The sequence below is a fragment of the Penicillium longicatenatum genome, assembly GCF_028827895.1.
Source record: "Penicillium longicatenatum strain IBT 33135 chromosome Unknown contig_1_segment0_segment0, whole genome shotgun sequence".
Taxonomy (NCBI): Eukaryota; Fungi; Ascomycota; class Eurotiomycetes; order Eurotiales; family Aspergillaceae; genus Penicillium; species Penicillium longicatenatum.
The window spans coordinates 2,776,546-2,799,245 of NW_026643119.1; the positions used below are offsets into that span (position 1 = coordinate 2,776,546).

Below are 22,700 nucleotides of genomic sequence, written 5' to 3' on the forward strand. Positions count from 1 at the left end.
CAATCGAGAGTTTGACCTCTTCATATTGAGTTCATGTGAAATCGGAGCAAGCACATGGGATATTTCCGTTTCTAGGAATATACCCGCCAATGTACTGTTGAGAGTTGTCAAATACCCACCGACATCGGTCACCAATAATCCCGATCGAAATTTCAACCCCAATTCGCGGGGACATGCTATTCTAGGAATCTACATGCCATCACCTAACCTAAGAGGTAACACCTAACCTAAGCGGAAGTACCGCGGAAGTACTGCGGAACCAATGTATCCAAAGAGCAGAATGAGTAGACATTCAACTCAATGGTCTTATCTCATGATTCTCATCAGCAATGTAGTCCCAAACTCCTCTCCAAGACATTGTAGAAACCCGGGAGCTTAAATGTATTCGCTCATCTCTATTCCTCCCCGGGAATACGCAAGAATACGCACATCCGGAACCAGAGCCGACTCATTAATGCGCTCAAACCCTCAACTTCAGGATACTTCCAGAATCCCAGTAAAGTATAATTTGGGGGCGCCGGGAACCTTCCGAGATGGACGAAAGAAAGCAAGGCATGGAAGACGAATCGGCCCAAGAAGCATATGACCCACTTAATCGAGGAGAAGGAAAGGATTTCTAGAACGAAAGATGGTTTCGGCCATGATGTCAATCATCAGACGTTCTGGAACAATTTTACCCTTCACTTTTTGTCATCGAGCCCGGGGCCACGGAAACCCGCTTAACCTTAAAAGCCATAACCAATCATATCCATGCGGACGTCGACTGCCAATGCTTCCCCGTGGGTCATCGGTCCCAGCGCCTTGGATTCCTTTACAGCCCTCAACCTGATGTGAGTGCCGATCTTTTGTGCCACGCTGGACCCGAGGCCATGGATAGAGGATAGGAATTATGCATTTTCAATGGAGTTCCCATTGCTCGCTGAATCTAATTTCCCCTTTCGGCAGGGACAGCCCCCGATAGATCTCAATCGTTGATTTGCGCGCATCAATAAGCTTTTGGGGCAGAGAGCTTGCCAAGGGATTCGGGGCCCTTCCCACAATTTCGGGTCCTCGTCGTAGTTGAAAAAGGACTGCTCTGCTGTTTCGATTTTATCTTTGGAATTTTCCCTTGGGCATCTTTAGTGATGAATAACGGAGGCTGTTGCTTTATTTACGCACATACGCCACCCTAACTCATTATGGGTGGCATTAACTGGCAACAAGGCGAGGCACCATCAAGCGGGGGCTCAGCCTTGATCGGTATAAGCTTGACTTTATCTGTGCTCCAGATTCTTTTTGTCACGGCGCGGTTCTATACTCGCTCTTTGCAACACACACAGCCTAGCGCTGATGACTATGTGATGCTTATTGCTTTGGTGTGTATACTTCGTGTTGATAATTTAAATGTGTCCCCGCTAACTGTCAGGATTTGCAGATTGGAAGCCTCACCAAAGCCGTCATCTATATTGTTTGTAAGTTTCGGAGCAACCCACTATTCCAAGGAGAAAAGGCTTACGCCGAGCAGTGGTTGGGGTAGCAGGACTTGGGCATCGTGTTGAAGATCTTGCCTATCCGCACCAGAATATTACTCTGATGAGAAAGGTAAATATCCTCCATATCGTCGAGTACAAACATCTCTAATACGCTCCACAGGGAATTTTCGCTCTAGAAATGCTTGACTTCCCTTTCACAGTAACCCCAGCAAAATTATCACTCCTGCTCTTCTACGTGCGGCTTTTTTACGTGCGAATCTTCTATGCGCGCAAGTCACAGATTATCCCATACGCAATTGGGGCATTAGTGTTGGGGCTCGGAATAACGGTGTTTTTTGAGACCATATTCCAGTGCAATCCTATCGCATATGCATGGGACTCCACTCTCGACGGAACATGCGTCAATAAAACAGTATTTTACCGTGCCATCTCTCCCATCAACGTACTCACCGGATTGATGATCGTTGCACTACCCATCCCGCTTATTTGGAGTCTACATGCAAGGAGAGGCCAGAAAGTAGCTCTGACAGGCGTTTTTCTACTATCCGGATTGTAAGAATTCTCTGGCCTGTTTAAGAGATCAATACTAACATATACAAAAGTGGGACTGCAGTCAGTGTTCTCCGAATGGTAATCTACTTCACAAGCCCAAGGGTTGAATTCAACGATGGAACCTGTCAGTTGCGAACCCTATTAAACAACTGCCACATCACATCATACTTACTTGTTGATACAGGGTTATCAATCAAATTGGGCATTCTTTCAATGGTCGAAAGCGCCATTATCGTCATCGCTACCTGCCTAGTCAGTATCTGGCCACTGGTCACCCACTTCATGCCCGAATCCCTTCTTGCAAGACTGTCCTGCTGTCGATCACGGAGTAATGATCTCGACCATCACCATCACGAACAATGGTTCACGCATTCCATTCATACAGAAACAAAAAGTGCCGACCCGCTTAAATATGAAGGAAACTTTATCCAGCGCGAGGTTAGTTGGAGCAGCCGGCCTTCTTCTCTAGCGGAACTGGAAGATCACCGGTCATGGATTCTCGAGGATGAAGACGAAAGTCTAAGACACCACCCTTGGGTTTCTTATGAGGTGCATATTACAGCCGGGATCTAAAAGTTTAACGAAAAAGAGTCAAGTCAACAAAAATGTTTAGAACAAAAGTGTTTGAAATAGAAATCTTTAGGATAGCAACGTTTAATTTATGAGTTATCTACCGAAAGGGAGCCACGAGGGCATAGAATACCTTCTATATAATCGGTCACTCAAGGCCGAACCTGATATAATCCGGGTTTGGTTCCAGCTTGCGGCCTGCTAAATGCATCATTTTTATTGGGTTAACTTTGGCCCAAGAGTCGGGTCAACATAGTGACCCGCCTTAGTGAATTATATGGGCGGTCACTATGAGCCACAGATATAGTTATTCATACACATTATTGCATCGTGATGTTCATGATGTGATCGTAAAGTGCATCAACTTTTAGTAAGTGTATTTAAAACCAGTCTACGCAAGTTGGTTAGCTAGGAATTATAGTGATTCTCATAGTCCATTTTGGAGAACTTACCACGCCCTCGATAGTTTTCAATCCCCTAGCCTGTTGCCGATTCACAATATAGAAGTAGACCGAAAATGCCGCAACCAGGAGAATCATGAGGATATGAGACCTTACGAACTGGTTAGTCTTTTGATCAAAAGCAATAAGTTGAACTAGACACTCACCCAATAGATACCCACACCGCTGTCTGGTACTTGGGAGCCTCTTGTGATCGCACAATATAGCTACCTGCCACACCACCCAAGCCATTGAAAGCAGTGACGGCAGCTGACGTAGCTGCTCGTTTCCACTGACCAGCGACATTATTGGCCTGGAAGGCATTAAGTGCAGCCCAATTGGAGACATAAGCTCCTGTAGCGAGGAAGGTCCCAATGTAGCGCACGGTCACCTGCTTCGATGCCGGGAGTCCAAACATCAGAAAGCCGGCTATCAAGCAAAGGCAATTGAATACGATGAAGGGACCACGCTTCCTATAGAAGTCTCCGGCCAAAGATGTGAGAACAACGGGTATAACGGCATAGTAGTAAGGCTAAGAATAGCACAATCAGCATCATTCAGAGGACATGTGTACGCCGACAAACTTACCGGAGTCGAAAGTAAGATTGATTCGTTCGAGTTAAAGCCCATTCCCGATTCTAAAATGATGGGAAGAAAGTACGACAAGGAAGTCGATACCAGATTCAAAAGAAAGAACATGCAAGCAAACCCATAGATCTTAGGATCCTTAAAATTACCAAGCAACGTACCCCACGAGAACGGCTCGGGAACTAAATCAGCCCGATCATTCTGAATTCTCTGCGATGCAACCCGCGCTTCAACCTCGGACAAAAAGCAAAAGCTGCGAGCCGAGTTCTCTGGAAAATCCACCATCCACCAGTAAGTGCTGATTCCCAGTACACAGGCAATGAGCCCCTGCACAAGGTACATCCATCGCCAGCCAGCCAAGCCAGCCTTCCCGTTCAAATGGTTGAGGCCGAAATTAACAATATTCCCCGTCGCCAGGCCCAAAACTTCCCCAGACTGCAAGAATGCGAATCGGAGCTGCTGCTCGCGTCGCGGGTACCAGGCGCTAATGAGATATGTGAGTCCGGGGTAGATCCCGGACATGGCGATGCCCAATAAGATACGTAGAGCGATCATCTCACGCCAGGTGTGGATGAAAGCGGTACACAACGTCAGTAGTCCGAAGGTAAATGTGATAGTCGCGAACCAGACGCGTGGGCCGACGAAGCGCACGGCGATCGTGCATGGTAACTGAAAGACGACGCTGGCAATGGTGAAGATGAAGATCGAGACCGAGTACCGGGACCCCTGGTCTAGCTGGAGGTCGCTCAGCATGGTGGTCACTGCTGCTGAGGACAGGATGCCGGAATCGAGGAGATTCAGACTGCACAGCAGGCCTGCGATGCTACATAGACGCAAGTCTACTTTCCGTCGGACTCTTTGCTCCAGAGCTGGTTCTTGGAGTTCTTGCCCCTCTTCATCTTCTGCGAGGGGTCCTCGATCGGAGATTTCGTGGGCAGTGTTGCTCGCCCTGTATTCTGGTGTCGCGGGTTCCTCAGCCGAGGATAAAAATGGATGTTTGATTGTGTTGGCCATCTCGAGTCTGCGCTCAACAGAGAGTTCAATTTTACAATCGCGGTGACGTTATTTAATTGAACTCTTTTGTTTTGCTTTTTAAGGTGGGCAAAGGTGGAGTCTTGAGCTGACCACCAATGGTCAGCTTGACGATGTAACTAAACTGCCAGGGATTAGGGCCGAACTCGCAGGAATCTTACCGAATGATGTTGCAGCAGTGACTGCGATAAGCGATTGCAGATTGCGTGATAACTAAACCACCAATTATCGTTGCACGTTCGATATGATCGCTGTACTAATGCAATAGTGGTGGCAATAGCGTCCATTTTCTGCAGAAACTGTCTGAGCTCTATACAGATGAGGTTCTCCATCTCAGATCAGATTTTCTGACTTGGGTCACGACCAAGTATTACTTCAGTTTATATATTGGATATCGTTTTGGGTCTTCAAATGGAAGCCCCGATTAATACACTTAAGGAAGGCGCGATTTTCGAGTTTAGACCCTCCCTCTTTCTTAAATACCAATCCTTCTCTTCTTTTTATCCTTTCCCCTCTTCTCTCCCTCACAGGCCGCATGAACTTGGAAAATCCAATAAAGAGAGAAACAACGAAGAGAAACAACGAAGAGAAACAACGAAGAGAGACAACGCAGAAATTGAATTTAAAGCATCCATCTTGGTCGAGGCATCAATTCAAGACAGTACCGCTGCGATACCCCGCAAAGTGTCGGAGATGCGGCGGAAATACTGAATTTCTAGCTATTGACCATTGCGGGGTGAGAGAACATGGCTGACTTGGTTCAAAGAACACAGAGAAACGGTATTTCATGTCAGCTAAATTGAACGTTGACATATTTATACTTGGGCCGAGAAGAGCAGATAAATCAAGGATTGGAGTGGAAATTTCTAGACATTACTTCTCTTGGTCGTGAAAGGTAAAGATTATGCTTATTTCCGGAGTAGAGAATAGCCGGTGATATACCTGAAAAGTTTCTAGTTTCGGATTCCTCGTGATCATCAAGAGGATTAGGAGGGGAAATGATTGGATGTGGAGCCATGGATCTACTAGACTACAGTACACCGAATGACCTCCAGTGCCTATACAAGTAATGCAAAATCGGACATGATGGGGGCGATCTCACTAAAAGAGCAAATCTCACGAGAACAAGGCCCCCATGACCTCTCTTTTTACTTTGTTTGGTCAGGGTCCGATTGGTGTGGCCCCTGGAGATAGCAGGCCAGTAAGCTTCCGGCCCCGTAAATCAGCGCTTTGTTTGCCCCACGTACATTTTGTTCGGGCGAATGGAGCCCACCTCCACTTGCAGCTCCCCGATACATGGTTCTTCGTGTTCGCTCCCGACTGTCGCTTTTTTCTTTTCTTTCACTCATTCTTACCACGAACTACCTTTGATCCCTAAACATCATGGTCGAACTCATCAGCCCTCCCGAGCCTCGTGATCTGCTCCCTCCTCTGCTCGCCTGTCTACCCACAGCCTTCGTTTCCCCACGTCCGCCACCAGCTCTCCTCCCCCTCCTCTCCCCAATCCTCCGACAACGGGTCAAGATCCTGAGCGAAGTGTCCAGCTCCCCCAACGAATCATGGCTGCGTTTACTATGCTGGGACGCCGAAAAAGCGGAGCGCTTGCAGACAATCGTGGACGGCGCCAGTTTCGAACCACACCCTGTCTCTGGCGAGATTGAACTCCCCGATGACATGCCCCTGACCTACAAGCGTATCGATGACGAGACACTACGTGCGCAATGCTTGCTGCCCGAGTTCAAATTGGCTGTGATCTACCTTTGGTGCCCCACAGACGTGGAGGGCGGTGGTCGTGGCTGGAGAATGACAGAACTTCTCCCTCGTGAAGGCCCTGCGGCCGACGAGAGCACCTGGGCCACCTCGATTGGCGAGGCCAACGTTCAGGCCAAAGAGAGACTGTACTCGGATATTCTGGACTCCCCCACCAAGGACCAAGGGTCCAATGAGCAGGCTCAGGAGGAGGAAGACGACGATGCCGATTACTGGGCTCAGTACGATGCCACCCCGAACCGTACCCCAGGGCCCAAGACTCCTGCCCCAGGTGCTAGCTCATCTAACCTCCCGCCTTCCGGTCTATCGGAAGCATCCTACTTCTCCCAGTACGGCGATGTTCAGCCAGCTATGGACAGCCACGACCCGGAAGAAGAACAGCCAGAGCTTGGCCCTACGTCTCTGACCGGGGACATGCTTTCAAATCTCTTGCGGCGACAGAACGGTCTGGACATGGACGAGGGAGCCCGTACAAATGGTTATGCGGCGGACGACATGCCCACTGACCACGCTGCCAGGTCGCTCAGCCACCCCAGACCTGCATCCGGGTCTATCTCTTCTCACCACTCGGATACTGTCGCTAAGCTGGAGCAGGAAGCTGAAAGCCAGTGCAACTACGAAGTCGGTGTGAAGCAGCACATTGGCACCAGCATTAAGAGCTTGTTTCGATTGGCTCAGGCGACAGGCGTGAGTCGTGCTGAGTTCCAATCTATGGTCCAGACAGAATTGGAGTTGCTGGATCTGACGGATCTTGATAATTGAGTTTCCTATATCGATTTTTGTCTGATACCCACGAGTCGTTTTTTGAGGCGTCGTTATTTGCAAAGAAACATCCATATATATGCATTTTGGTTGCGGAGCATTTCATTTGCATTGTTTCAAGGTTGTTTTGTTTCCGCTCGATTTCCACTTATTCTGATTATTGTTTGAACGATACTTTGAGCGGTCAATAATACGGAGAAGACAATAGTCAAATCAAATAAAATAAATTACAAATAGGAAAGAAACCAAAGCAATGTGTCTGGAACAGTAAAGGATCGATCATATGTAGCAGTCCAAGACCCTACTTCTTGTGCAACGTAACCCTCTGCGCAGCAGGTCTCAAAGAAGTAGCATTACCACTCTGATCCACACCAAAAACAAGCAGATCCATTCCAAGCCCAGCATAATGCGCTGCATCCGCCACTAACCAATCATAATTCGTATTATACTGTCCAGTAAACGGCCCAACAGCATCAAGTCTCTCCGCACCAGAAGTGAAATAGCTCCAAAGTTGCGGCTGGGGCGTAACCTGAAAAGCAACCTGACCTTCCTGCCCGTCTCCAGTCTGCTTAGGAATACTAAGCAAAAGCCTCGGCCGACCACCCAAGAACCGATCCGAAGCCAAAACATCCGTGCCATTCGAGATCCAGCGTGTGATACTCAAGCCTGACTTGGATGTAATGACAGAAGACTGATTGAATGCAACAGTGATGGACGAATTCAAAGCAGAGTCCGTAGACTCGTACGTCCCAACATAGTTCTTCGTTGCCTCTAGCGCAGCCTGAGCTTCTAGCGCAGGAAGGATCGTGTTCGTGATAGAATCCAGGATAATATTCGTAGCTACATCGCGCTCGGCACCGGTGGATGCAGCCAGGATACTGAAACCAGCATTGTAATCTGGTATCAACACGATGTTTGCACCGTAGGAACCCGAGTCGCCAAGTTTGGTATAGAGATCCGTTACCTTTCCGGTAGCCGGGTCCAAATAACGAAGAATTTCCCACGGTGCACCGAGCGAGTAAGTCAAACTAGCGGAGTGTGAATGAGGCTTCATCCATTTGCGGGTGGTATTCGAAGGAAGAAGGGTACTATTCAAGACAGCGATACCGAATTTCGCGAAATCGTTGCTTGAGGTGAATAGACCGCCCGAAGCAGTGGTGGCGGGGGCATCGACTAGGAAGCCAGATTCTGGTACCCCGGCAATAACGGAGCGAGCGAGATCAGCACGGGAGGTTGGTGGAGATGAGAACGAGGATGTAAGGTTTAGCGGATCGAAGATGGCTTTCTTGTAGATATCTCCTATACTCCGTCCCGTTATGTTGGACATCATGAGTCCAAGCATCATGAAATTGTCGTTGGCATACATTGGGGTTTGCCAGGGTAGAAAGGCTGGTGGTTGGTTGCGGACTGATCTGATTAGCTTTGGACCGTCGCATGGCTCCCTAGGGTCCCAACAGGGTCCCAATGTCGAGATATTGGTTGGTGGTAGACCCCAAGCCGTAACCGGGTCTTCTGTCGGGAGACCTAGGTAATCGTAGATTGTGAAGTTGTATAGTGTATCCAGAGCTGGCCATCCCTGGCGTGGGATACCGGAGATTTGGGATGCCAGTGCCCAGGGCGTGACCTTGTCCCATTCAACGTGCCAGATTGGATCTTCAGTACCCCTGGCAGCGGCTTCGGCGAACAGAGGGTTTATCTGACTCAGTGGGCGGTTCCATTCCTCCTCGGTCAGAGTGATCATACCGGCGTAGGCAGTGTACAGCTTGGTTGCACTAGCCATACGATAAATGCTGTCACCATTGACCTTATTTGTGCCATTCTTGGAGCTAGCTATTTCGGGGCTGGTCCAGTGGTATTGCAGCTTTGCGGCGCTCGGATCGTGAATTGAAAAGAGGTTCGTAGAGAATGTGGTGTTTTGTATACCAGAAATGGCGGTAGATGTTGTGCCATTAGAATTGTGTTTGAGATAAGAGTCAAGGGTAGTAGTAAGATTTTTCCATGCAGCTTTAACCAGACTCTGTTGGCTAGCGAGGTCGACTGGTGGTGGGTATGTTGGGCCAAGGTAGTCGGCAAAGCCAGTTGTACCGTATGCCAACAGCAGTGCTGTGTATTTCAATGTAGAATACATCGTGAAAGAGGAACTGAAATCAATGGAATGGACAACAAAACCAGCATCTGATATCTACGAATACTTATACTACAGGGCCTTTATGATGACGTCGAGGTTGCTGACAGTAGGTCCAAGGCTGTGTTTTGCCATAGCGGTAGATTTAACTACAAATAGGGTCATAGACAACAGATCCCACAGGGAAATAAAGTTTACTATGTCGATGAGGCATCTATTGTTGACCGCCAAACCCGATTTGGTGTCATGAACCGCTAGGTGGGGTCCCTATGACGATCAAGGTGTAAACATCTATATTACTATGACCCGGTCTACAGTAAATGCCGCTTCTCTATTCCAGTGTCTATTTTGGGGTCCAGTGCTGTTTTACGCTGATCTTGGCTTCTTTGGTTTCCAGGTACTCAGCCCAACTGGCCCCAAAGCACTCCATTTTGGACAGCGGTATATATGGTTCATCAAGGTAAGAGAGATACGTAAGCTGACGCCGACCTCGAAGTGGCAAGAAACATTGAAGCAAAGACTTGATGGCTTCATACATATCTAGTATGTTTTATGAACTTACTTCAATCTGAACAGTCATCGGCGGCTCTGGCAACTTGACATGTTCTTGTCACGGCACTCGCGAGTCTCATTCTGGATTTCAATGAGGCGTTTGCGTCGGCCAACTTGTTGCAATCCATTAAAGTTCTGGGTATCAGGAATAAATTTTATTGAGGTCACATCTTCTAGGTGGGTAATACTTGTCTTTTGGCCTTATTGAATGTAAATCTCTGCAGTCCTAATATTCCTGAGCAATGAAAAGTGGGTATTTTAACTAAAGAATTGGATTTATGTTTTTTGCCAAATGCATTGAATAACAGAAACACTGCTCTTGTGTCGATAGCGATTCTTTGTAAAGGTGACAACTGGTCACGACACTGGACCCTTGGAGTAGCGCGTGTTTCGGGCCCACCGCCTTTGGTCTGCATCCGAAACCAAGAAGACACGCAATCCCCAATCCGGCCCCTCCCTTATCCTCTCTTCAGCTTTCCTTGGTCTTTTATCCGGGTGTCATGCCCTTTGGTGGTTCTGGTAAGCTCTTGTTCCTCCTGGGATACCCTGTAATCAATTTTCGTTGACGAGCTACTGCTGACGCTTCACGCTTTCGGAAGTCTATTTACTATAGGTGGTTTCACGGTCGCTCTCTTTTTCTTTTCCTTTCACCATGTCGTCCCCTTCACCCTCTCTGCGCAAGAGAGGTGGAAAGAAGGAGGCTTCCACTGCTTTACCATCCGATGATGGCTCATTGAGGCCTGTGGCAGCTCCGAGCAAGCCCAAGTCGGAATGGGACTATTGGCTGGCCATCTCCATTCTGACCCTGTTGGCTTTCATAACCCGCTTCTGGCGGATCGATTACCCCAATGAGGTTGTTTTCGACGAGGTTCACTTTGGAAAGGTATGATTTTTAGAGCGTGCCAGTTTCAATCGCAATTGGAAAAAGGGGGAACCTACATCTGACGTATCATGTCCTCTAGTTTGCCTCATACTACCTCCAACGCACCTATTTCTTCGACGTTCACCCGCCCTTCGGAAAACTCCTGTTTGCCTTTGTGGGATGGTTGATTGGATTCGATGGTGGCTTTTTGTTCGAGAACATCGGCGACTCGTACATCGAAAACAATGTGCCTTACTTGTCCCTTCGTGCTATGCCGGCAACCCTCGGTGCCTTGACAATCCCCGTGGTGTTTTTGATTATGTGGGAATCCGGATATTCTTTGCCTGCCTGTGTGCTGGCTGCCGGTCTTATGGTATTTGACAATGCTCACGTTGGTGAGGACCGCCTCATCCTCCTGGATTCCACTTTGGTCATCACCATGGCGCTTAGTATCTTGTGCTATGTCCGGTTCTACAAGCTACGACACCAGCCGTTTGGTCGCAAGTGGTGGAAGTGGTTACTTTTGACCGGTTTCTGTATGAGCTGTGTCATCTCGACCAAATACGTGGGTGTTTTCACTTTCGTCACCATTGGTGCGGCCGTCGCAATCGACCTGTGGAATCTATTGGATATCAACCGGCGCGACGGTGCTCTTGATATGGTCACCTGGATCAAGCACGTTGTTGCTCGTGGAGTGGGTCTTGTTATCATCCCCTTCTTCTTCTACCTGTTCTGGTTCCAGGTCCACTTTACCATCCTCAACCGTTCCGGTCCTGGCGATGAGTTCATGTCCCCCGAGTTCCAAGAGACCCTCAGCGACAATGCAATGACTGCTCAGTCGGTTGGAATTGAATACTTCGATCAAATCAGCATGCGCCACAAGGACACCAAGGTTCTCCTTCACAGCCACTGGGAGAAGTACCCTCTTCGGTATGACGATGGCCGCATCTCCAGCCAAGGTCAGCAGGTCACTGGTTACCCCCACAATGACACCAACAACTTGTGGGAGATTCTGCCTACTGTTCCCCTGGCCGAGGGCAAGTCCAAGAGTGTGCGGAATGGAGACGTCATCCAGCTCCGTCACGTTGGCACTGACTCGTACCTTTTGACGCACGATGTTGCATCTCCATACTACCCTACCAACCAGGAGTTCACCACCATCTCGCAAGAGTTGGCCGCTGGCGAACGCCACAACGATACCCTGTTTGAGCTCAAGATCGAGAATGGCAAGCCTTTCCAAGAATTCCGCACTTTCTCAAGCTTGATCAAGCTCATCCACGTTCCGACTCGCGTGGCCATGTGGACCCACACTACTCCGCTCCCTGAGTGGGGATTCAAACAAGCCGAGATCAACGGAAACAAGAACATCCTTCAGTCCAGCAACATCTGGTACGCGGAGACAATCGAAGGCATTGAGGAGGGTAGCCCTCGTCTGAAGAAAGAGGAGCGCCAGGTCAAGTCGCTTTCCTTCCTGCGAAAGTACTTTGAGTTGCAGGGTGCTATGTTCCACCATAACAATGCACTGACTAGCAGCCACCCCTATGCCACCGAGCCCTTCCAGTGGCCTTTCCTGCTGCGCGGTGTGAGCTTCTGGACTAAGAATGAAACCCGTGAACAAATCTACTTCTTGGGTAACCCCATCGGATGGTGGATCGCTAGCAGTTTGCTGGCTGTGTTTGCCGGCATTGTCGGAGCGGATCAGCTCTCGCTTCGCCGTGGTATCGATGCACTGGAGGAAAGTAAGTTACAGAGTTCCGCCCCGTGCTCCTAGGTACTGGAGATGACTAATTTTTTACTCTTCTTCCCTTTATAGTCTGGGGTCCTGGTACTCGTTCCCGCCTGTACAACAGCACTGGATTCCTGTTCCTGTGCTGGGCTGCCCACTACTTCCCCTTCTGGCTGATGGGTCGCCAGCGTTTCCTGCACCACTACCTGCCGTCCCACCTGGCCTCGACCATGGTGACCGGTGCACTGGTTGAATTCATCTTCAACGTGTCGCCGCTGGACCCCGCCACTGCCGCACCCCCTGTAGATGATCCCTCCGGTAAGGCCAAGGGCCGGGTCAGCCGCAATGTACGTCGCTTCGTGACGGCCAAGGAGCGCATGGGCCTCAACTCAGTGCTTGCCGCATGGGCCGCGACCGTTGTCATTCTCGGGGCCACCATCGGTGGCTTCATTTTCTATGCGCCTCTGACCTATGGCACCCCCGGCCTGGACGTCGCCGGCGTTAACGCCCGCAAGTGGCTGAACTACGATCTCCACTTTGCCAAATAATCCCCCCTCCACCCCTATCAGGATATGAAACGTGTTGGGAATTTGAATCTTCTACATGATCTGTAGGATATGTATTATCAGGAGTGTGCTAGAATCTTGGGGAGTTGTTTGTGAGGGAGATTTCGGTGAAGACGGCGGGCGTTTGATATGCTGTGTATATTCAACTCCTGTTTTATTTCCTCTTGTTCCGATTGACTTTTCCATCCAATCCGTAGGCTAGTGAAGTCGAGTCCGGTGTGACGACGGCGTGGTACAGGCGTCATCAGCCGACCGAAGCCTGAATACAATACCAAAACGCAAAACCATTTGGCAAAAGGCTCGTCGATCTCACGTGACTCGGTGGGTCTGGGTGGACGAACCTCGTTTTGGGTAATTTGGTTACAATAGTACGGCCACAGGTGGAGCTGGAGAAGAATCAGAACTTGAGTCACCATGATCAGCTTCGGCTGGCAAGGAGTCGTCTGGAAGGTCAGTCAGGAATAGACGTGATAAATCAGATCATACCTGCAAAATACAGCGACGTCTGCAGTTCTCCGCCACCACATTCTCGATATATTAATTTAATATGGGTCGCATTCCTCATGTTTATTTGTTTGGAGTAGAATAGGCGTGGAACCTATAACCATGGAACGTGTAAAGGTACGGTACCGGATTGGTAATGGGGATCCGTTTATTTTTAGCGGGTTCTCAGGCTCTCCTAGTGTGTCCCGCTTACTATACATAGTAAGGAGGTTTCACTTGGGCGCAGAAACAGAAAAGCAAAAATTCAAATTCAGAAGTACCAGAATACATAATTCTCGGATCTGGCCTGATTCGCCTCATGATCGGTTCTCATTCGTCCAAGCCATTTATACCACTTATTAGCGTACATGCGTCTCCAGTCTCGTCCCGGCCCAGCCACGGAAAGGCAATAATGCAGGGACTAGACTCCGGTTAACCGTTCACGTCTTTAGTCGTTTTCTTCTCTTCACTTTGGTTTCCTGACATTCTCTCATCCCTAATTGCCCGAGATCCCCTCGTTGCTCTGTTTCTTTCATTCTTTCGGGATTCGGTGATCGTCCAGGGTCTTACCCGACCCTTTGACTTCTCTACTCCACTCCCCACTTTACTCTCCAGATCTGACTCGCTGCGGGTGCTTCTAAGTGTCAATCTCGGCGAAGTGAAACTGGCCACCAGAAGAGGTCTCAGTCCGGTGGGTTACCTTTTTCTGCTTTTTCTTCCTTTCCTTTGCCTGTGAGCATTCTACCCCAAGACTGCAATCTCATGCGATCCGGGTGCTGTGAAAAGATCAACAAATTCTCTTTGGGTGGATTTCGCAAAGGATCGAGAGTGTCAACCCACATGGTGGGTTCCGGGTCTTGATTTGCCGCTAGAGAAGCGTATTGCTCTTCGCTTGTTATCTCCGTACCAGAAGCTTCTTTATCGACTGACTCGTCCCCCCATTCTTTCGCAGTCCCCTGATCGACCCATTGATCCGTGGATCAATTTCTCCCCTTGCACCCGTCGATCGCGAAAACCCTCTCCTTGTATTTCCTTGTGACTGGTCGTTCCCCCTCACTCTGCTCTGCCATATTGGACACGTCAATCTCAGAAAGGCAATCTCACCCAGGAACCACGGAACCTTAATGGGACCGATTCGCGATTAAAGGAGGTTTTCAATACTCAAAGTCCGGTTTGCTCTCTACACCACCCACGATGCCTATCAAGCTACCGAAGAGCTTCGCTCGGCGAAAGTCATCTGGCAACATTCTGGAGGATGTGGAAGCCCAACCACAGTCATCCTTTCGGGTCTTTGAGCGCCCAAGCGCCGAGCGATCAATGTCTGACGGTGCTCCGCTGAGCAAACGTTTTAGTGAGGGCAATGTGGTGCCCTCAGCGCTAGAGGATTCAGATAACATTTTCGCGGGGACAGAACAACCCCTGGGCAAAATTCGGTATGAACGTGCCTGGTCCATGGATTCTCTCAGGAAACGAATGACTAAACACCGTACCAGTGGAGCGACAAACTATGAGAGCTCGACTTCTACTCGGCTTAGCTCCTCATCGACCCAGCCTTCCTCTACGGAGATCGCCTCGCCCGAAGATGCCTCCCCACATTCCCGAATGCATGACATCCCCGTTCCACCCCCGATTGCTGCGGGAGGACTACGTGCTGCTGCAGGCAGGACCTTTTCATTTGGCGCACGATTCAAATCTTCTGCTCCGGCTCCCCCACGGCACGCTACCCCGGACCAATCCACAAGACAACGAGCTGTGAGCGGCACTACGGATGAAACAGCCACCCCGCCAAAGCTCACGGACGAGGAGTTCAGCTTGGGAGGTGATGATTTTGGAAAGATGTTTGATCATTTAGGAAAGCGAGAAAGTGTTCTGATGCGAGACCCTTCCCCTCAGCCGGCCAATAAAGTACGCAGCTAAGATCCGTATGAGATGCAAGGGGTCCAGCTAACGTTCATGCAGTTAGCTTCTACTCCGCCAACGCAAGCGCTACCAGATTTCTACAATACTAGCCGTGCTGCACGGCCTCCACCTATTGATATAGATCGATCAGCGCCTGTCGAGCCGCCTCCTCACTCGTGGAATAGCCGTCACTCGGAGGAGGGCTTGCTTAATAGCCCCGGAGAGAACGACATATACTCGCCCGCTCAGTCTACTCCTGAAACGGTGACTGGTTTCCGTCGACAATCCCCAGCACCCAACCAAATGCTTGGTGCTACCACCTCACACCGGGCTTTGGACCGGCCCAAAAGACAGTCGGATATGGGGTTGCGACGAAGCATAATGTACTATGGAGACCGAGACTCCACTGCAATTGACGATGAGGACGCTGCGATGGTCAAAAGCTCCCTTATGTGGAGTAAAGAGAGCGGTTCTCCCCCGAGACAGACTGGGGGTATATCTCCGTCCGGTAGCACCCCACTTCTCAAGAATGGTCATGCGGGCAACTCTGCGAGCAACTCTGCGCAAGTCAGCCCAGAACCGGAATCAATGTTCTCGAACATACAATCACCTGCTATAAATGATCATATGGAAAATGCACGGCTTGCGGTTCAATTTGCGGAGAGTCTACCCAAGTCGGTGTCTCCTGGCAACAAGGTGATGACTCCATCCCAATTTGAGCATTATCGCCAGCAACAGGAACTCCGACGTTCAAACAGCGATGCGTCTGATAGCGAGGATAACTCAGATCATGATGATTTTGATGAACAAGATGAGGCCGAAAAGCAGCGTGAGGCGGCACTGCAGCGACGGAAGCAAGAGGCCCATTTGTCCGTATATCGCCAGCAGATGATGAAAGTGACAGGCCAGCAAGCTCCGTCGCCATCGCTCCGTCCGGTGATGAGCGGCGCCAGCAGCAGCACTCCCAACCTTCCCGTCTTCCTAAATAGCACGGGTGACAAGTCCTCAAGCGGTAAAAGCCATGAGGGTGGTGATGATGAAGATGTTCCGTTGGGGATTCTTGCAGCTCATGGTTTCCCTAATCGCAACCGGCCGCCTACCCGCTTAGCCAACGCAAGCTCCAACCCGAACCTTCGTGCCTCTATTAATCCCTATGCATCATCTTCCAGCTCACTCGTGGGTGTCGAGCAGGACCAACGAGGCAGCCTGCCCGTTTTCGCCAGGAACCTCCCTCGGGATCCCTATTTTGGTGCTAGTCTGGTCAATTCAACCAACAGGGAGTCTTTGGCTATGGGCGGTGGCTCAGTATATGGCGGTCCTGCCTCTTCACCGGGGCCTCCTGGAGGCCTTATTGGGGTGATTGCGCAGGAGGAACAGGCGCGGGCTATGAGACGAGGCAGCCCAAATACTCAAGCAATGTACGATATGGGAGCTGTACCCCGGCCATTCTCCATGATGCCACCACCACCACCTCAGCAAGCAATGACTCCGGGGGAGCAGGCTCAGGCTCAACTGACGGCCCAGATGTCCGAAATGATGAACATGCAGATGGAGTGGATGCAGAAGATGATGGCCATGCAGGGCATGCACGGTCCTCCACCGCCCATGATGCAAGGTGGTATGGCAACACCCCCCATGATGGGTGGTGGGCCTATGCCGGGAGCTCCCATGGGCCCGCCTTCTATGGCTGGTCCCATGATGGTCGGCCCTATGATGACAGGCCCTCCTTCCATTTCTGGACATTCTAATATGAGACCAGTCTCCATGCCGGGACTTACACCCAATGCTCCCAACTTTGACCAACGTACTTTGAGCATGATCGACCCAAACATTGCCATGCGTCGAACTGGTTCACCAATGCCCAATCTGTCTGGCGGGTCTTATCAACAACACTCACCGGGATATGCTCCATCGATTGCTCCCTCGGAGCGTAGCAACGCAGGGCTCTCATCTCGGTACCGCCCCGTTTCCGCCCTTCCAGGCGACCTCAACCACCATGCCTCACCACTACATAAGTCCTGGAACGATGAAAATCGTCCCAATGCGCACTTGCCTATGTCCAAGTCAACTGGAAGCATCCCGAAATCAATCTCCATTGCTACTGTGACCGTCAGACCTGAATCACAATCTAGTCAAGCCGGTCCTGGCATCCGAAAGGTGCAGAATGCGTCTGATGATGAAGATGACGATGAGGCCTGGGCCGATATGATGAAGAAACGAGACAAGAAGAAGAGCAGCTGGAAACTGAAGCGAGGAACTTCATCTTTCGGAGATCTGTTGAGTGTCGTGCATTAGGAGTCAGGACACCTTCCCTTTCATTTGAAAAAGCATGCATCTCTGCGGATACCTTGTCGCGCCGCAACGTATAGAATTTTTCTCTTCCCTCCTGTCTTTTTCTTTTTCTTTTTTTTTTTTTTTTTTTCTCTTCTTCCCTTTCTCCTTAATTTTCTATGCTGCATCCCCCATGACACGAAGATCACGCACATACATTTGAGGCTGTTTATCAGCCGCTCTGTTTTTTTCATTTCTCTCTCCTTCACGTGTGTCTTGGAGTTATGTCTCCGCTATCTGTTTGGGGCTTTTCCTTTTCTGTATCACCGTCATATCCTCAGGAAGCGGTGTCAGAAAGTATGAATACATAAGCTCCTTTGATTCTTTTGGCATTGGCGCATGGCGGATATGGCGTTATGTTTGATCATCTTCTTGTTTTTTATTGTCGAATCCGCTGCATATGTTTTCTCATCTCATTTCTCCCCTTCGGGCAGAAATATCGTCTACTCGACTAATTTCATCTCTAACAATGAACTTTATCATTGCAATTTTCCAGATATCTTACTGCTTTGTAGAAAGAACATTGGTAGGCCCCCACACGCCCTCGTATGAGACGGCACATCAAACGAGACCGAATACATATGCAACATCTTGACCTTACAGATGATATCAATGAGTAAGTTAGTTTCCAAGAATTTGTAGAGACTTCAATAGTACATTATCTCATTCTCAATCTCTCCAGTAATACCCCTTCCTCTTCCAAAATCTCCTCCGCAGACATAACCTCCAAAAAGTCCATCCCGTTCCCGCATTCATAGTCATACGCCCATTAAATCCATACTCATCACTCCTCTTCATTATCAACATCTGGGCATAATGCGTGTTAATTCACCAATACATCTAGATTAAGAGTCTCCATAGAAGCGATTGCTTCATGGAGAGAACCCACTTGGTTCCAAGCTACGTTCGATGATTTCCCTTTTCTGAAGCTAACTACATCTTCATAAGCTCGAATAAATTCCCCGGGCATATCTCTCGGCGCGACTATTCATTATTAGTCAAGGTCATCTAAAGCTACTTCCCTTTTTATAGACCTCGGAACCGCCCGCGAGCCGCCCTCCAAGGGCCGCCTATAGACCCGCACTTTTGCAGGCGGAGGGCGGGAGATACTAGCCCTCTAAATATATTTCACGAGGTCTAGGTATAAATGCTCCGCGGGCGGTCCGGCCCCCTATAGGGCCGTAGTACTATTGAAATTCTAAAAGCAGTTTTGTGTTTCCTAAAGCTTGAGAATTTTATTTGTATTAAAATATTTCATAAGAGTGGTAGTTAAGTATGCTCGTTCATGACTATAATACCCTTATAAACGTTTTACTGTATTATATGTCATCCTTTCGTGATAGTGAAGTCACTTATACCTAGTTGCTATACTATCGAGCGCTCTTAACTTTAAGAACTTGGTTAGTTTGGCCGAGACGTTGATCTAGTATTATATAAAGACGGATCTGGGGTTCCTTATAAGGTCGTCTTCAATTTCGGTCCGCGCTGGGTACTTGGCTTATGAACTACGACGCGTCACGACATTGGCACTATAGCTGCATTTCTAAACCCGGTCAAAGGGTTCTTCACCATCAAACCCCGTTAATGCTAGATCGGCCTCCATCGAAAGGTCCTTCAACGGAATGGCTGCCATGACATTCAGCGTAGGATTCATGCTGGCATCCGAGAAGCCCGCGCAAAAACCTCCTGCATATTCCGCTGCCATTTTCTTCTCCGGGCTTTCATCTTCCATAGGTGAAAACAGCTGGTTGACATCCATCTCCCACAGCACGCCGCCGAGCCCCAGACTCAAGCCGGCGATAAAGTCCTCGAGGCGTGACGTGATTGCACTGGCGATCCGGTGGGCGACCGCGGCCCCAGGGATGTTCGCATGTGCCCAACTCTCGAACGTGGCCTGGGCGAGCGCGAGTGACTGCAACGCCGACCCCGTGCGAGGCCCCATCGGATTGATGTAGAGTAAGACGGCTAACGTGACTATGGCGTTCCACTGAAATTGCACCAACTCGGGCAGCCCGCTGAATATGTCCGACTCCAAGTGGTACGCGTGCACCGTGACGATCAGGTCTGTGGCGCACTGCACCGCGGCATCGATTAGCCCCGCCACGGGGCTGGGGCCCGGCTCGCCGCAGAACAGGAACGGCCGCTGCAGGAGGATGCACGCGTTATAGTAGTGCAGCTCGAGCATGATGCGTTGTCGCTGCATCCAATCTGGCATGCTCAGGGGAATGAAGGGACGGATGGGACAGACGGAGGTGGTGGGTTTGCGGCTGTTGCTGCTGCCTACCGGGGTCCGCACCGCAAAATGCAGATGGGTGGGAAGGGTGCCGAGCCAATCCTCCAATTGCCTCATCAAGGGTGACAATTTCTCGGCGCACTCATGGAAGGCACTGGTAGATGATAGTTGGGCTCGGCTGCCGAGGAGATTTGCAGTCAAAATGACGTCGAACGGCTCCGAAACCACCGCGACCAGTTTAGCAATGTGAAAGATGTAGCCGGATGGGTTGGCGACCTTTGTTGAAGCGCCCGGCTCAACCGGCAGTGGGCAGGTGATATACGAGTGCTGGACCGAGGTGGGCAGGTCGAGCTGCATCGAACAGTACAGATCGAGCCAGCACAGGAGCCACCAGAGGCGGCTGCGGCCGATGGCTTCGTCAGGGTTGAGATGGACAGGTGGTTCCGCATGCAGTTGGCTGACGTAGGCGCAGCGGACCCCAATGGCGATCATATAGTAGGCGCTCTCTACCTGGTTTGTCTGCAGCAAATACAGTACCATCATGACATAACAGCGAATGGTTTCGACCGTCACACGCGAGCTCTCCTCATGGACGTGGTTGCGGCAGCGGATGAAGTATTCTAGACTATAGCGGCGCACTGCATTGGCTGCCGGCGCGAGATAATTATGTCCGGATGCCCCCAGGCCCAGGATGTGTGTTCCGCGGCCAGCGATAAGCCCGTACTGGAGGCCCACCGCCGTGATGCAGTCGACTAGCGCGCCATTCACTGTGCACCGTTCGATGTAGCTCTGCCAGTCAGAATCATACAGGCGTTGGAACTCCGACTCGGTCAGGACAGGAAACAACTGACCCAGGGCGCTCCAGAAGAGTCGGACAAAGTAGCACTGCTGTTCCTTAGTGAGCGGGTTGAGTTTTGTGGTTGTGGGTGGTGGCATCATCCGGCCGCCGCCCGCTCTCACGGCACCATCCACACTTCTACCACCATCCCCGTTGGCGTCGGAGCTCGTTGTCAAAGTAGTGGATCGTGGGAGCCCTGGAAACGGTTTTTCTCTGGTGTCATCGAGGGCCAGCACCGATGATACCCTGCGGAAAAATTGGCGTGTGGTCCATACAGAGCTTTGGAGAGAGGATCCTGCCATGCTGTGGTTATCGCTGCCCCCAATACCGGGATCTGGAATATTCATGTGACAGCTGTTGTCGAGAGCATAATCTGTCGATTGCAGCAAGTCTGTCAGGTCGATTGCGGTGGCTGATCGAGAGATCGAACTACTACTACAACGGGGAGACAGATCGGGTGACGCGATATATTTCTCTGAGCCATTGCTCTGCGCGCCACTGGAGTTCGGACACCTGCTGATCGAGCTCCCCGCCGACATGGTCACCATCGTTGTCGACTTTGACTCCTGCCATCGGCATTGGACCCTTTGCTCCCGACACGTGGCGCACGGCTTGTCCCCACACTTAATGCGATACAACCGGCACCTCTCACAAGCTCTGAAAGTATTACATCGTTGCCGGGCGGTACCTGTCAGCAGCGTATTACCGCTCCCGTGGGGAGGCGGCATGTTGGTGTGAGACTTGGGGTCCGGTGAATTAACGGCGAATGTGTAGAACATGGGTGGAAAACGTGGATGAAAACAGGACCGGCAATCGCGTTAGGGAGAAGCAACGGAAGAATGTTCATGAATAAAGCTTTAGCTTCGACTCGGTGTTGATCATAACTGGAGCAGGAAATTGTCCCTCATTTATAAGACCGAGGAAGTCATTATCCTCGAGTGCAGCATGTGTCGGTCTCCAGTGCGACTCTGCTAGTGGGTCTGTGTGCTGGCTACTTGGAGAGGCTGGGGCATGGATTGCTATGCTGCTGTAGCGCTAGAAACCGCCTACTCAGCTCTCGACCAAAGTGGATGGATGCTGTCAAGATATAAGCCTTTTCTGACTTGTCGTTCTTCTTTCCAGCCTCAAGTCTGTCCTCAATGGTACTAATGCTTCCGCACGCCACACTCGGGCTTGGACACTATTGAATACTTGTTAGATGTGATAAGTAACGCGCCAGGTAGGTCGGTTACGTAGGAGCTTCTATACAGCTGAAATTCATCGCTGTTCAACGGTGAAGTACTGAAGGTGGTTTTGGACAACAATATAGAATTCAACTCTCGAGTAACAATGAGGATGTCAACGCGGAGAACTAAATACCTGATAGTTAATTAGTGTCCTCACGTATCGATTCCTCCTATGGTGATGGACCAACCGGTGTATTTTCGATATACTGATGGTAGACGATCTGCTGACGCTTTCAATCAATCATCTGATTCGATTGGACATCATCAGTACTAGCCAATAAATCAATCCTTCACCCGGACAGGAACACCTAGGAAGGCCTAGTTAAATCAAAACCCTAACACATCTGTCAAATACCATTCAATACCCTCATGAAGTGATTTTGGGTTCGGCTCCGGGAAATAAGATTCTAGCGCTGGCGTCTTGACAGGGGGAAGGTCTTGACAGGGGGAAGGGAGGACGAGAACAGAACAAAAATTGACAGGTAACAAGCTGACTTCGCTGCCGACTCTATGTCTTGCGCGCTTCGTGCTGAGTCTAGTGTAATATCGCTGTGCGGGGCTAGTTGTTCCTCGCTCTCAGTTTAGTCGGAAAAGCCACAGGAAATATTCATATCGACAGTCAGATGGCGGAATGTCTTCCCCATTCCAATTTCCGATTGATATTGTCAAGGTG

The 22,700-nt window shown here is 50.0% G+C and overlaps 8 protein-coding genes across 8 annotated transcripts; 5 read left to right on the forward strand and 3 right to left on the reverse strand.

The window, feature by feature from the left end:
* Positions 1-1,178: 1,178 nt before the first annotated feature.
* On the forward strand, positions 1,179-2,597 carry N7484_001796 (uncharacterized protein; the record flags this gene model as incomplete). Its single annotated transcript, XM_057112216.1, has 5 exons — positions 1,179-1,370; positions 1,415-1,451; positions 1,505-1,581; positions 1,633-2,024; positions 2,075-2,597. The coding sequence occupies 5 exons, from the start codon at positions 1,179-1,181 to the stop codon at positions 2,595-2,597; spliced, it is 1,221 nt and encodes a 406-aa protein (XP_056976953.1).
* A 364-nt stretch (positions 2,598-2,961) lies between these two features.
* Positions 2,962-4,636, reverse strand: N7484_001797 (putative MFS transporter; the record flags this gene model as incomplete). The annotated part of the gene is made up of 4 exons (XM_057112217.1): positions 2,962-2,985; positions 3,047-3,146; positions 3,202-3,566; positions 3,623-4,636. 4 exons carry the CDS (start codon positions 4,634-4,636, stop codon positions 2,962-2,964), a joined length of 1,503 nt encoding a protein of 500 aa, XP_056976954.1.
* Positions 4,637-6,037: 1,401 nt separating this feature from the next.
* N7484_001798 (uncharacterized protein) lies at positions 6,038-7,186 on the forward strand (the record flags this gene model as incomplete). Its single annotated transcript, XM_057112218.1, has 1 exon — positions 6,038-7,186. One exon carries the CDS (start codon positions 6,038-6,040, stop codon positions 7,184-7,186), a length of 1,149 nt encoding a protein of 382 aa, XP_056976955.1.
* A 301-nt stretch (positions 7,187-7,487) lies between these two features.
* Positions 7,488-9,314, reverse strand: N7484_001799 (serine hydrolase domain-containing protein; the record flags this gene model as incomplete). The annotated part of the gene is made up of 1 exon (XM_057112219.1): positions 7,488-9,314. One exon carries the CDS (start codon positions 9,312-9,314, stop codon positions 7,488-7,490), a length of 1,827 nt encoding a protein of 608 aa, XP_056976956.1.
* A 298-nt stretch (positions 9,315-9,612) lies between these two features.
* N7484_001800 (uncharacterized protein) lies at positions 9,613-9,911 on the forward strand (the record flags this gene model as incomplete). Its single annotated transcript, XM_057112220.1, has 2 exons — positions 9,613-9,771; positions 9,888-9,911. 2 exons carry the CDS (start codon positions 9,613-9,615, stop codon positions 9,909-9,911), a joined length of 183 nt encoding a protein of 60 aa, XP_056976957.1.
* Positions 9,912-10,515: 604 nt separating this feature from the next.
* pmt4 (dolichyl-phosphate-mannose-protein mannosyltransferase) lies at positions 10,516-12,999 on the forward strand (the record flags this gene model as incomplete). Its single annotated transcript, XM_057112221.1, has 3 exons — positions 10,516-10,746; positions 10,826-12,464; positions 12,539-12,999. The coding sequence occupies 3 exons, from the start codon at positions 10,516-10,518 to the stop codon at positions 12,997-12,999; spliced, it is 2,331 nt and encodes a 776-aa protein (XP_056976958.1).
* A 1,695-nt stretch (positions 13,000-14,694) lies between these two features.
* Positions 14,695-17,694, forward strand: N7484_001802 (uncharacterized protein; the record flags this gene model as incomplete). The annotated part of the gene is made up of 3 exons (XM_057112222.1): positions 14,695-14,933; positions 14,994-15,405; positions 15,460-17,694. 3 exons carry the CDS (start codon positions 14,695-14,697, stop codon positions 17,692-17,694), a joined length of 2,886 nt encoding a protein of 961 aa, XP_056976959.1.
* A 1,579-nt stretch (positions 17,695-19,273) lies between these two features.
* On the reverse strand, positions 19,274-21,148 carry N7484_001803 (fungal specific transcription factor domain-containing protein; the record flags this gene model as incomplete). Its single annotated transcript, XM_057112223.1, has 1 exon — positions 19,274-21,148. The coding sequence occupies one exon, from the start codon at positions 21,146-21,148 to the stop codon at positions 19,274-19,276; it is 1,875 nt and encodes a 624-aa protein (XP_056976960.1).
* Between the last annotated feature and the right edge of the window lie 1,552 nt (positions 21,149-22,700).